At 36.7% G+C, this 14,832-nt stretch overlaps 1 protein-coding gene across 1 annotated transcript; it reads left to right on the plus strand.

Annotated features, from left to right (window-relative positions):
• Positions 1-1,410: 1,410 nt before the first annotated feature.
• LOC145594064 (uncharacterized) lies at positions 1,411-2,190 on the plus strand. The gene has a single exon (XM_081650408.1). It carries the CDS (start codon positions 1,411-1,413, stop codon positions 2,188-2,190), a length of 780 nt encoding a protein of 259 aa, XP_081506534.1.
• Positions 2,191-14,832: the final 12,642 nt, after the last annotated feature.

Consider the following 14,832-nt stretch of genomic DNA (forward strand, 5'->3'; position numbering starts at 1 on the left):
GAATTATGTTAGCTCTGTAGAATTTGATGTGTTGGTGAATGGCCAACTGTCGAGATGTTTTAAGCCAAGTAGGGGCCTTAGACAAGGCGATCCTCACTCACCTTTCCTGTTTATCATGTGTGCGGAAGGTTTGCCAACATTGCTTCGTGATGCTGAAAGTAAGAAGCTTATCCATGGGGTAAAAATTGGCAGGCATGTAAATCCTACTTCACACTTATTTTTTTACGGATAATAGTCTTCTTTTTGTGAGAGTGACATAGGAGGAAGTAGACAATTTGTTCAACATTATTTCTACCTATGAAGTGGCCTCGGGTTAGAAACTGAATATGGACAAGTCGAAAGTATCCTTTAGCCGAAACATTTATCAAGAACGGAAAACTATGCTTCAGATGAAGTTATCTTTTAAGGTTGTCGAAGGACATGACAAGTATCTTGGCTTACGAGCTTATGGTGGGTCTAAGAAACAAGTCTTCCAAAATATTCAGGATCGGGGAAAAACTAAAAGGGTGGAAAGAACATTTTTTGTCTCAAGCGGGTAGAGAAGTTTTAATCATGGCAATTGCGCAGGCTATTCCTACGTATGCAATGCAATAATGTTTCTCAATACTGGTTAGCATCCTCAATGCCATTAAAAAGCTCTATAGACAATTTTTTTGGGGGCAAAAGGGTAAGGAAAGGAAGATGTGTTGGGTAGCTTGAATTGGGAGAAACTATACATTCCCAAGAAGGAGGGGGGCCTTGGTTTTCGTAATATGAAGAACATTAATAAAGCTTTGCTTGCGAAACAAGGGTGAGGTATCCTTTCAAACCCGGATTCTCTTGTGGCTAGGGTCCTTAAGGGGAATTACTTCCCTCACTCGAATTTTTTGGATGCTAAGGTGAACCTGAACTCGAGCTATACTTGGAGGTCGATTATGGGAGCCAGAGATGTGCTTGAGATAGGAGTTAGAAAGTCGGTGGGTAATGGCTCGTCGATACATATTTGGCAGGACCCTTGGGTGCCAAATCTCCCTGATTTTAGAGTCCATTCGAGCCTTGTTCAAGGTGAAGATCAGCCTATGTATGTTCGTGATTTACGGGTAAAAAATAACTGGGATTTGCAGCTTCTTAATGACCACTTCTCTCCCTTGGAGATTGAGGAAATTTGCAGCCTCCCTATCCCTATTTATAATAGGCCTAATGCGTGGGTTTGGCATTTCACAAAAGATGGGCGATACTCGGTGCGTAGTGCTTATAATCTACTTACAACGGAACAAAAACACAATAAATAAACCATCAACTTCTTCACCAAGCAGCATATTTGAATGGAATGTGATATGGAATACTGACTTGCCTCCTAAAATCAAATATTTTGGGTGGTGGGCGATTAAAGGGGCTATTGCAGCAAGGTAGTGCTTGCTTGTACGAGGCATGATTTCTGATCCTATTTGTCATATGTGTGGCATTGAGATCGAAAGGATTATGCACTTGCTGGTGCGTTGTGAGGATGCTAAGCTTATTTGGTATCTTTCTCCCCTTTGTTTGGAGGTTGAAAAATATGATGGTGTTTCTTTTGGTGAATGGTGTGGGTCTCTTAGATTGCATCACAAAGACCCTCATTGGTGGAATTTATTCTTTGCCATTTTATGGGGAATTTGGTTACGAAGGAACGCTTGGTGTTTTGAGGGAAGGAGAAAAGATGTGAATGATGTTATCCACAAAGCTTTGAGCTTGGTAGGTGATTATGAGCAAGCTCAGGAAGCGTTATGCGCGATAAACAACAAACCACAGCTGTTGAAGACAAAGTGGAGACTTCATGTACCTGGTGTGATCAAGATTAATTCAAATGTTGCGGTTTCTGGCACTAGCAAAGTGGGCTTGGCTGGGGTCATGCGAGACGTAGTGGGAGATGTGGTTGTTTCTACTTGCACTTGCTTGCGAGGTAAATTTGATCCTGATGTGGCTGAGGCTTTAGCTATGAGGCATGCTCTGGGCATCTCCTTGCAATCGGGAATTAGGAAAGTTTGCCTGGAAACCGATTGTCTTAAGCTTTACAGTCATCTGAAGAAGCGGTATGCCCCTCCTACAACATTTGGTTTGGTTGTCAATGATTTTTTTCAGCTTGTTCTTGAGTGTCTTTCATGGTCCTTTTCTTTTGTGAAGCGTAGTGGTAATTGTGTAGCTCATAAGCTAGCGAAACTTAGTCTCTAATGAATTTAGAGTTTGGATGGAGGAGGTTCCTATGGAATTTTTTATTATGTAGTGGCTAATTTAGCCTCACTTTCTGAGTAATAATATGCTTCGATCATTTCTCGTCAAAAATAAATAAAAATAACAGATGAATAGACAAGAAAGATAAAGTGAAGGGAAAAAAGTGGACTATGTGATATAAGGGATAAAAAATATACTTTTTCCGTTTCTTTATAGTTGCAACATACGCTTTATCATGATATTTAAGAAAAGTAGACCTCACATAATAAAATACACTTAAATTGGGGTTGAAAGGTTGTTAGAAGTACAATTAAGTGGGACATGTGCTTTAAATGAAGGTTATATTACAGTTTTCACCATAAAATCCTTCCTTTTATGGTGTGTTGCAACTATTGTGACGTTTTCAGTTTAGGGAAGAGTTGCAACTGTAAAGAAATGGAGGAAGTATATATTAAAACTCAATGAGAAGAATGAGACTGCCACATGTCATCATGACTAGACAGATGATGTGGCGCCATGTCATTTCTTGAGTAATTCTTATAATTTCCAATTTAAGAGGATTTTTAAGGTGATTTATCACTAGTTCACTACCATTATTCTCTTGATAAGTAACTCTCATAACCCCACATTTAAGATTTAAAGAGGATGTTTAAGGTGATTACTAACCTCTCTTGATGCTTGAGATTCTTCTTCTATGTTCTTTCATGTTTCTCTATAAATAAAAAAAGCCCTTTTCTGATATTTATACTTGAAAAATACATCAAGCTAGTACAATAGTCTAAACACATTCTCTATTGGACATAAATTACTTGACTCAAACCTTCTATCCAAAAGTGTCTTTGTGTAGACGTGGTGTGTTAAACTTAGGGTTCGTTAGGGTTCGTGTCGGCGAATACAATTGAGCACCTTGGTTGAGCCAAAAATTCGCTTTCAAGTCAGCAATTTGCATCACGACGCACCGTTATTGTTCTATTGTTTCTGAGATTATCTTTTTAATCTTACTTACAAATTTTTATACTATTTGTACTAGACTACTCCTTTATTTACAACAAATGTAACAAATTAAATCTATATTATTATATCACATAATATTTATTATAAAACCTCATTTGTAATATATATATATAATGACCCGGGGCATTGCCCGGGCCAAAAACTAGTTTATAACTTAAAGGAAAGTGACGCATTTAAATTGAAACTTCCAAAATAAAAGTGATGTATCTAAAAAAAAAACAAAGGAAGTATTTTATTATAGTTTGTGAAATTTATTTTTACTATGGACTGTACTTCGTATTTGCTACTCCACATGACATTAAGTAGAGGTGATTAAAAAAAAATCAAGCAGAGTCGGACCTTAATTAATAAAAAATCATGTGTTCAAATTTATAAAATATTGCCAGACTTATGTAATTAAAGCAGGCTTTTTGGACTTTTTCTGACAAAGCTTGAACATTGGAGCATTTCTTGGTCTCAACTAAGTTGAGTCCACTTTGGACTAAACTAAGGGCAAAATAGTAATTGTCCCTTGTCTTGTTGTTTTATTTGAATAAACCAAAGGAATTGTAGGGCCTATTAGTCTGAAGCAGCCTGCTAGTAAAATAAAAAAAGGCAAGAGATAGAGAGAGAGAGAGAGAGAGAGAGATATAACAAAAGGTTTTGTTTTTGAAATTTGAAACTAAAAGGGAAGAGAGAGAATACAAAAGAGGTAACACGAATTACCAGAAGAGTGAGAAAGCAAAGAAGAGTGAGAAAGCAAAGAAGAGTGAGAAAGAAAGCAAAGTGAACGGTGAATGACGAACGCCAAGTCGACGGCGAAGGGCTTGACGACGACCGCTTAATTCCGGTGAATCTCCCTCCGTAATTGTAAGTTTTTTCTACATGAAATTTCGAAGTTAGGGTTTATGGGATTCGGGTAATTTGGGGGAATTTGAGTAATTTTGTCTTCTATTATGTGTGATTATGCTAGATTGTCTGGGAAATGGGTATTAATTGATTGTATATAGTTGTATGTAGGGTTTTGATGTTACAAATGGATTGGTATCTTGAAATTTGGGGGAAAATTGTTGTTCTCGTAAAATGCTGAAAAGTGGTTTTAAAATAGAGTATTTTCGAAGGCTTGATCTGAATATGGTATTAATATATAACCCAAATTCGTTGTAGAAGTTAGTGATTTGCAATTTGATAAGTTAATTTTTTAGGGTTTCTCGGATTCTGGGTTCCCTTATTGTTATAATAACAAAAAGCTTTATTTTGATAAGTTTTCTAGTTTTCTCAAAGTGTTAGTACCCTTTATTCCCAAATTGAATTTGGGAGTGTTGGATTTCCCTTTTTTCAATGTTGCTGCTCGGTTTTTAGGTTGTTTTTTTTTTGTGAAAACATGGACTTTTTTTTTTTGGTTGGTATTGCCTTTTTTTTATGGTAAATATGGAATTAAAGTTATTCATGTGTTGTTGTTGGTATTACAATTATGTACCATTAATAATGTCGTTTGGTACATATAATTATGTTGTTGTTATGGTAATGTGTACCAGCAACAACGCTTGTAATCCTAGCTGGTATGTTCTAAATTATATTTCGGAAAATTGTAAGAAAAGTAGAGGGATGATTGCTGTAGGGTCTAAAATGTTATGATTCTAATTAGATGAGTCTGGATCCTCAGTTGATTTGTAGCTTAATCAACCCCATGGTATCAATTTGTGCTAATGTTAGGTACTGCATTAGGATAATTATCTTTCTTCTGCTTCTATCTTCTTATTATTAACACAAAACTATGTTGAATTGTCAATTTGGCAATGTAGGAGGTGTTGGAAAGAGTTTTTTGTTCATGAACTAGTTTCTTGAAGTTTTTATTGTGTTGTTTTTTATTATGTATGATTAGGCGGGGTGAATCAAAAACATTGATATTGTATTAGATGCTGGTGTTTGTCTTATTTGTTTGATTTTTATTTGTGTTGGTTGTCGTCCTAAAACATCTAAGTGGCTTGTGTGTGTGTGTTAAACAACCGCAGCCATGGCGTTTAAGAAGGGCGACTCTTCAATTGGACCACGAAGTAGTACTGGGGTGAGTAAATTGGATAGCGTTATATTTTATTGGTATTATGTGTAATTTTTACCTGTTTGTTAGTCCCTTAGGGTACAGCTTTATTGATTTGACCCAACAAATTAGGGCTCTTAGTCGCGAATTCCGCTAGCCACACCTCTCCAAACAAGTCCGAGCAAACACAACGCAACCCCAGGTCGAGGATTTTAGTCGAAGCCCTCCATAATTCAGAGTCGAAAAGGAAAACCTAAAAGAACAAGATAGAGAGAGAGACAGAGGAACTGACAGAAATAGGAAGAAGAACAATGTAGGGAGGACATGAATAAACTCCCAAATAACATACATAAATTCAAAATGGCTCTTTAACCAAGATAATATAAAACAATATATTTTTCCAAGTACAGAAACGAGATGGCAAATAGCAAAACGGGAGTGCTACTTAGGATTTTTCAAAATTCATGTTAAAAGACCTACGTACCCCTCGTTATGTATTTACATATACATAACTAACCTCCCTTTGGAAGGCCTCATTGTATACCATCACACCATATATTGGTATTTACATCATACCATCACACCATATGTTGGTATTTACATCATACCATCACACCATATATTGGTATGTATTATATATTATTACACACTATGTTGGTATTTATAGTGAGCTTAATTGTATACCATCATACCCTATTATAGTATTTGAGGTGAGCTTAAATTGTATAACTACAGATGAAGGCAATAAGAATGATGAAGGCAATAGGAATGGCTAATGAAACCTGAATTAGTGCATACAACTAAGTCCATCTTTTTGTCCAAAAATACATGCAATTCCAAATGATTAAAGAAAGCAGAATCCTATTTGTATTTGTAGTTCATACTATCCAAGCCATAAATAGGGTACAATCACAATATGTCAGTACTAACAGTACTCAAGAGCTTGTGAAATGAATTTGTTACAAACATATTAAGTAATTAATCAATTATTATTCCTAGAGAAATTAGAATGAGTTTGTATGGTCGTGTTGGGGACAAAGCCAGGATTGATAAAGTAGCCACCATCCCCAAAATGCAGTTGTCCTTCGTACGCATTGTTAGTGAAGTAACTAACTGCCTCACTTTGCAGACTGATATGAATCCCACTGGCTAATACCCTTCCGTTCAACGCTGAAGGCCCCTCGCTCCCAATTCCCTCATAATATCCTTGGTTGACATACACATATGTGGTAATTGTTTATTTGTATCTAATACACAAAAATCAAAACGCAAAGGTAAGACACTGAATGTATTAGTCAACTAGCCTACAAATACCTGACTACTGTGAATTAAACCATTGTTATGCTGCTATTGGAGGTGTAACATATCCCCCCCTAAAAATTAGAAATGGGATTACGATGAGTAGGTAACACGTTGTTGGGGAAACAAACTTGCACACAATACTTTTGTTAACAACACTGATTAATGAAAATAATGAACATATGACATACATGATACACTTATTACACCTAAATCAGAAAACCTTGCTTGTTGGAACTCCGCCATATGTTGCAAGAACTCAAAGGGATGATGTTGCACAGTCCCATGATCATATTCTAAGTGATCATCATGCCCCTTGGCCTGTTTCTTCTTACCACATGTCTTTGGAACCTTGGCTTTGGCCTAATCTGCTGGGGATACAAACCGTGTTGCTCGAGGTCTGCCTTTGTTATTACTACCTCCTATAGGTTTTGGATCTTTCACACATGTGGAACTGGGTGTGTCTAAGGAACCTGCAACGCCTGCTTTATTGACTAAGATTGGGGTTTTGGGAGTTGGAGGTGTAGCATGTTTCATTACCTCCACATCAACCTTTCATCCTCACCATAACCTTGGCCCGACCCTTTTGCCAACACACAAAGTTCATCCACCTTAATGCTCATTAGCTGAATCAAGTCCATCAAGACTTCAACAGCTTCATCTGATGCTGAACCACGCAATACAACAAGTTCAAGGGCTAACATCAACTTATCATATCTTCGAACCTCTTCTGTTTTTGAGGCATCATTATAGGCAACTTTAATGAGAGTGTGTTTCCTACTAATATCCTTTCTCCACCTGTCAAGTATGTACATGGAAGGGACATTAGTTACTCCACTCATGTCTAAAACCTTGATTATGTGCCTACAAACTATCCCATGACATTCAAAGTGGCGACAATCACAGTACGCCTCCTATCTCTCTGTGTTGTACAAAACAGTATAGTCCTTCAACCGACCTTTGAGATGAGTCTCCTTTTTTTCTTGCAATATATCTATACACGGTCTGAGAACACATACTCCTCCTCTTTATGTGACACCGACTTCTTTGATACAAGAGTAACTATGCGACTCGGTTGCATTGGTTTGTACTTCTAAAAACTTCGCATCCGTGTACAAAATTTATGTTCTAGCCCAAATTCTGATATCAATGGCCTCACAAAACGTGTACAGTTTGCATCCGCTTCCTTCTTATCATTTGCTTGTCTTTCCATCGCCTTACAGTAATTAGGAGCAAACTCACATAGCCGAGTGTGCCTATTAATATAACCATTGAAAAAGCTATTTATGCTATCAACCCTTTGAGTTGTCTGCATTCCTGCCCAAAACACACCTTTTACATATGCGAGAATCCACATCTCTCGTTCCTCGTATAGGCCTATCCAAATAAATATGGCATTTTAACAATTAACAAGCCATTTAAGCATCAAATGCAGTCCTATAACTCAACATTTAACAGGAAATAGGCAAAGTTTTGGGACGGAACATAACTAAGAAATAAGGGTAGGATGGATTGAAGAGATATATATTGGAGAAGAGGAAGGGGATCAGAAAAGAGGAGAATTTAGAGAAAGTGTTTGTTAGATTTCTTGCAACACATCCTATTTTAAAGATATTGGAGTACCAATTATCTAATACATTATCTACTGCATAAATAGTAATCTGTTGTGGTAAAATGCTTCATTTCTTGTAATTTCTTAAAATTACTTGAGTTATTGTGGTGCTCTTATCTGAAATAACTAATCAAGCTTGTTTATCAACATCACACATTATACATTGTGAATATAGGAACCATTGTAACTTGAAAAGGCCTTCGTGTTAACAGATTTATGTCTTGGGTTGACCAAATATGTATCTATGGTAAAGACTCAACAATATTTCATAGTATTCTATCATAATATAAGACCCACATACACATTATATCTAAATGTCATATACATGAAAGATATAATATCAAACAACTGATAGGAAACATTAATATATGGACTCAAGTGATAGGGACATTAATATATGGACTCAAGTGATAGGGGCAAGAAATTCAGAAAACATAAGTATTCCCATTTTAGAAAGACAAAATATGGACTTAAGTGATAGGGCAACAAATCCTATGTTGGTATTTATTTTATAACACCACAACCTATGTTGGTATTTATAGCATACTATCATTTACTATGTTGGTAGTTATACATGGCTTAAATTGTATTTATACTGATGAAGAATACACACTCTGAAGGTAATTAACACTTATCTTAGTTATGATGTATAATAGGAGTATGTTATGATCGGCTCGGCCTCATAAACAAACTACTGTCAAAGTATCATTTTCATGTGAATTTTTTGTACAGCGAGCTCTAATTGAAACTAATTATATACGTAAATATTTAACAACTTGGTAACAACACAAATCCTATAAACAAATCAGGGAGTAAGAACCCGGAGAAAAATAAATAAACATGAGTAGATTTTTTTCATTGTGCAAACAATTTCATCATACTAAAATAATTTCTAACTGAATTTCATAATATATGCTGCCTTAATTTCATCATCCAAACAATTTCATCACGCAGACAATTTCATCATACTTAAATAATTTCTGACTGAATTTCATAATATATGCGCTGACTGAATTTCATCATACATAATATATGCTGACTAAATTTCAGCATGCAAACAAACTGAATTTCTTAAAACAAACATAAAATAAAATAGCATCAGCATAAGCAAAAAATCAATATTAACAAAGCTATTATTACAGTAGGCAAACGCACCTTCCAGCCACTCATAGCACTCATACTCTTCTAGCTTGAATTTATTGACAACTTCCCACCAAGAATCAACAAACTCCTCTAGAGTAATGCTATTGTAGATGACATGTTGCAATTCCTCTTTAACATCTTCGTAATTAGAAATAGCACCAAGTTTTTGACCAAACTTCTTCATGATGTGCCACAAACACCACCGATGGCGTGTTTGCGGCATTGGGAAAACCGCTCTTATTGCCTTCCTCATTGCAGGGTCCTGATCTGTCATGATTGCAGCATTGGGCTTTCCACCCATGCAAGAAACCCAAGTCTTGAATATCCACTCAAACGTCTCAACATTCTCATGGGAAACCAAAGCACATCCAAGTAGGATTGTCTAACCATGGTGATTCATAGAGGTGTCAAATCGGGTATTCAAGTCGGGTTCAGGTCGGGTCATGTCAGGTTTCAGGTCAAGTTCAAGTCGGATCACATTGGTTTTTTCTGACTTACAAGTCGGGTTCAGATCGGGTTGGGTCAAGTTCAATTCGGATAAGGAGAGGCTTTATATCTTTTTGGTTACAGTTCGGGTTCGATTCAAGTCAATTTTGGCTCGGGTAATGTGTTGGGTTCGGTTAGTGTCAAGTCGGGTTACTAACAAGTTTAAGCAGGTAAATTTCGGTTAGATGAATTTCAGGTCGGATCATTCTTGGACTCGGGTCAAATTTTATTCATGTTGGGTAAAGACCAGTTTTGATAAATTAAAGCACAATCAAGCTAGTTCATTCTTAGGCTCGGCTGATAAAGGTGAGGTCATATCGCGTTGGGTTGGGCCGAGTCTTATTTCAAACTTGAGTCATGCTAAATTGTTAGGTCTATACGAGTCAAAATCTGAATATGATATTTTTCGGGTAAGTTTCAGATCGGATTGGTCGGGTTAGGTTTAATCTGAATACCAGTCAAAATTGAAATCTATGTCAGTTATGAGTCAAAATAATATCAACGTGGGTCAATATACGTAAGTTTAACGACCTAGATAAAGTCTAATCACATGCACTAAACAGATTACTATAATTCAGGTAAGTAGTAAGTTATGTTAGGTGTTTCTTATTAAAAACTTAATTAAGTTGAGTGTTATTTCGGGTTCAAATCATTAACAAGTCGGGTTAAATCGGTTGTCGATCAATATCCATTCAGGTCGATAACAAGTTATGACAGGTTATAATCGATTTCAGGTTCTAAACAAGTCGGATACTAATCGGGTTCGGATCATAATCTAGTCGAGTCAAATCGGTTTTCAGTTATGCTCAAGTTGATTACAGGTTCGGGTTCAGGTCATAAAGTATCAGGTCTATTCAGTTATCAGTTACCGTCGGGTTTGTTCGGTTCAGTATCTATGTCACTGTTTTCACCTATTCTTCGGGTACGGGTCAGATACAGATCATTACCGGTTCCAGTCGGTTTTTCGGGTCGGGTTAGATTTTGACAGCTCTAGTGATTCACCCCAACAAAGTTTGAAAAGGGGAGCTTATACTGGTTTGTCAAGTATGTTGAATCGAAGCAGACAACATCTCCAAAATACGGAAACACCTCCCTACTCCGGGCATCAACCCACATGATCGATGTTTTTCAATCATCCATTTTTATCAAGGCAATGCATGTAAAAAAAAAATCTTGATTATCCATAGTCATTCTATCAAAATACTTCAACATAGTCGCGGCATCACCATTTTCTAACTTTAATCTCCTCTTTCTATTCACCAAATTATGAATATCTTTTTTTGTGAATCCCACATTCTCCACACCATGTCTTTGGCTCGCCAAGTTGTTATAGATCTGACCTGACAAGTGATGTGTTCATTTTATATATATATTTACCCCCGTCCCTTGGTCGTAATTAGTAGTGTTTTGGCTCCTTCGAGCCACTTTTATTACTAATTTGTGTTTTCCAGTGTTTTTGTAGTTTTGCTTGAGTTTTGTAGGAATTTGCGTACTTGGAGCATTTTCCCGGGTTTTCGAGGAGCATCTACAAGTGTTGGAAGACCGCGACCACTTTCGATAGCCCAAGACCGATTGGAGGTAGCAAATCGGTGACTAAGGGCTCAGTTTTGGAGATACAAGGCATTTGGGCCAAGTTCGGAGGCCCAAAGGTAGAAGCCCAAGGCTAAAAAGCCTCGCCCGGATCCACCAGGGGCCGCCCGAAGGCGCGCCCGGCCGGGCGGGGCGAGACACCACTTGAGGAAGCCCGCGCCCGGCCGAGCGCGAGAAGGCTTTATGAGGCAAAAAAGGCGGGCTCGGTCGGGCGAGCCACTGCCCGACCGGGCGCGTGTGTTTTAAGGAGTTAATTATTTCCGATCAGTTTTGTTTAGCGTATAATTCTTGCTTAGTATTAATGTAATTTTATTAGGCAAGATTAGACACTTCTTTTCACTACTCTATACTCTAGTTTTTAATTCCTTCTCTCTCTACTTAGACTTTTTCTCTCTAGACTTTACTTTCTCTTGTTTTCTAAACTCCATTGTAATTCCGCCGTCTTGGTACGATTTCTCTCTTATTAATCTCAATATTTTATTCATTCAATTTCTTATGTCTTGTTTAATTATTATATTTTGTTTAACTTTAATTATGTCGGAGTAGTTCTCTTTCTAGGGTTTATGGGGATCTAATAAATAATATGAAGGGGTAATTTTATGATTATTGATTGTTAATGCTTAATTGATTTCCTATTGATTGTTTAAATGCTATACAATTAGATTTGGCCAGGTTTAATTGTATGAGTTTAGCAATATTAATTCGAGATTCGAGAGATGAGAATTGATGTTTGGGCTTAGTTTCAATAGGCAGATTAATTTATAAATGGTTAGGTCGAGATTCGAGAGATGAGATTTAATACCGGTAAATTAACTCTGTGATTGTAATACGTAGCGAAAGCCCTTTATGATCTGATTAATTAATGCATTGATGATTGATTATTATGTTTTACCCTGGAATATTGTTTATTAGTGAACCTATGCCCTAGGCTTTATTATTATTGATTTCTTCCCTATTTATTCTCCTTACTCATAATCTTTGTAGCATAGTTTTTACTCATAAAAATATTGGTTACTTTAATAATTTAGATTATAATAATTGATTAGGAGTAGAAAGACTTGTTTCCCTGTGGATTCGACCCTACTTCCCTATCTGCATAAGCTAGTGGACTTAGGTAATTATTTTTGATTAGGTGATACGACTTTAGCCTGTCACCAGGGCGCCAGATGCATGGTCAGTTTCAATCCTATGCTCCAAATGTTTAGTGCTTTTTTCCTTCCTATACATTACGATGTGTCTTGACAGCTCGGGACTCACTGTGTGATTGTGCCCATTCACTACTTTCTTGATCTGCCACCCAATTTCATCGTTGCCTTGCCCATACATCATAACTGGGCAGTTGCATTTTTACTCTTCTTCTTCACGGATGGCTCATCATAAACCACAACCCTCTTCCCATTAACCCTCTTCATGTATGCTATCATACCGTAACACTCACACTTCCAACCATAAGTGCTATAAGATCTTGTCTTTCCACCACCTATACGCACAACACCAAATCCCTCTTGCTTCCCATAACTACGATAATAATTATTCATGTCATCCCAACTACTAAACTCCATTCCTACTTCTGGGGGTACTACTCCTCCCACTACACATCTACCTGCATTATATAAATCCACACTACATTCGTCCCCGGTAATGGTACATTCAGCAGGAGGGTCTTTATTCAAGTCAAAACCCTCCCGTACATCATTATTCAAATCGTCAATATTCAAATCATCATTCAAATCAAAATGATCACTTTCATCACTGTCAGAACTACTATATGAGCTGCAACTAAGGTATGTGCCCTCTTGTGTATCATGGTTCTGGTGCACAACATTACGCTCCTAACCAAACCAAACAATAAAATTAATGAACACATATTCTTCTTCCTTAATCATAATTAAACAAGAAAAGAACACCACAACAAGATCAACAGAAGTCATGATACAGCAAAAAGTAGACATTTCCTCATATGTTCACATGTTCTAACTACTATTTCATGCATGGTTGTTGGTATTACCAGTACGTACCATTAACCATGTAGATGGTATACAAACATTAACGTACACTTTGATTGTTCATACATAATGGTATGGTCTGAATTGTACATTGTTGCATAAATACAAGATAACTAACTATATATCAAATACAAATTAATCAATTACTGAAAATTATACTTGTTCACACATATTGATCAATTTCACTATATTGTTCAATTTCTCATTTCTCAACAAATGTCACCATTATTTGATCAATTTCTCTTAATTCGACTCTTAAATTACAATTCTCAGCATTACAATTTATCAAAACATTCTCAAAATCCAATACTGAACTTACAGGAAACCGAATTACCATAATCAAAATCAATTAAAATATTTGGAAAACGAAAAGAAAACAAATCAAAATAATAACTTACCTCAATCATCTCACTGTCTTTGTTCCCCGAATTACAAAAATCCATTCCGCTGCAAGCCCGCACCTAATCTTCTTCTATTCCAGATCCAAAGTTGCAGCTCACTCAATTTTCAGAAATTAATTACTCCCAAAATAAGAGCTTCTCTCAAATTTGGGGCCTAATCTTCTTCTATTTAAGATCCACAGTTGCAGCTCGCTCAATTTGCTTAGTTTTCAGAAATTAATTACTCACAAAATAAGAGTTTCTCTAAAATTTTGGGCCTTTACAACCCTTTGGAACTTCAATTTACTGTTTTGTGTTTTTCTCTTGCTTTGGGTGGGGGGGGGGGGGTTGGGGGGGGTAGGGGAAGGAACCCCATTAATTATTTCACCAAAATTTGGGAGGGAAAAATTGGGGGAAAATTTTGGGATTTTTTTGCCCGCCATAGATTCATTGTTGTGGCTGGTGAAATTTTGGGGAGGGGAATCTGAGAGTACAAAGTGGTCCCTTTCTCTTTTTCAGCTATTTTGTTTCATTATGCCTTTTTCATTTTCTTTTCTATCTTTTTTTTTTATCTAGTTAAGTCCAAGGTGGACTCAACTTAGTTGAGACTAAGAATTTCTCCGAACATTGAACTAAAAATACTTTTTAAGGGTTAGCCAAACCCATAATTTTTCGGGTCGTCTCGATCAGGTCATCAGGTCGAGCCTTGATCACCTGTGGCAATCTGGCATGGGGGTAAGTAAACTAGAGAAGACCAAAGAGGCAAATACTAATCCAATTCAATCCAAACATGTCAAACCAGATTGGATATGAAAAGGTTTAGCATGAGTTTCGAAGTCCAAAGTCTTTTTGATTGGTCAACCTGTAAGAGTACTAATGTTCTTAAAAGTCTTTTACTCCTTTTGCGTTTATACAAATGAGGAGCAAAGCACAAAAAAAAAAAAAAAAAAAAAAAACAAAAACAAAAACAAAAACACAAAGGCTAGCTAGTAGCTAAATGTGACATACCAACACTGTCCATTAAATCAATTTTTGAGGTTTGATTCACACCATAGTTTGCTAGTTAACTCGCAACTCCGTTTACTTGTCTAT

The sequence above is a fragment of the Chenopodium album genome, chromosome 19, assembly GCF_948465745.1.
Source record: "Chenopodium album chromosome 19, dcCheAlbu1.1, whole genome shotgun sequence".
Classification (NCBI taxonomy): Eukaryota; Viridiplantae; Streptophyta; class Magnoliopsida; order Caryophyllales; family Amaranthaceae; genus Chenopodium; species Chenopodium album.

Bases quoted from the DNA above. Each gene is read 5' to 3' on its own strand.
- LOC145594064 (XM_081650408.1), top strand. From the start codon at position 1,411: ATGATTTCTGATCCTATTTGTCATATGTGTGGCATTGAGATCGAAAGG.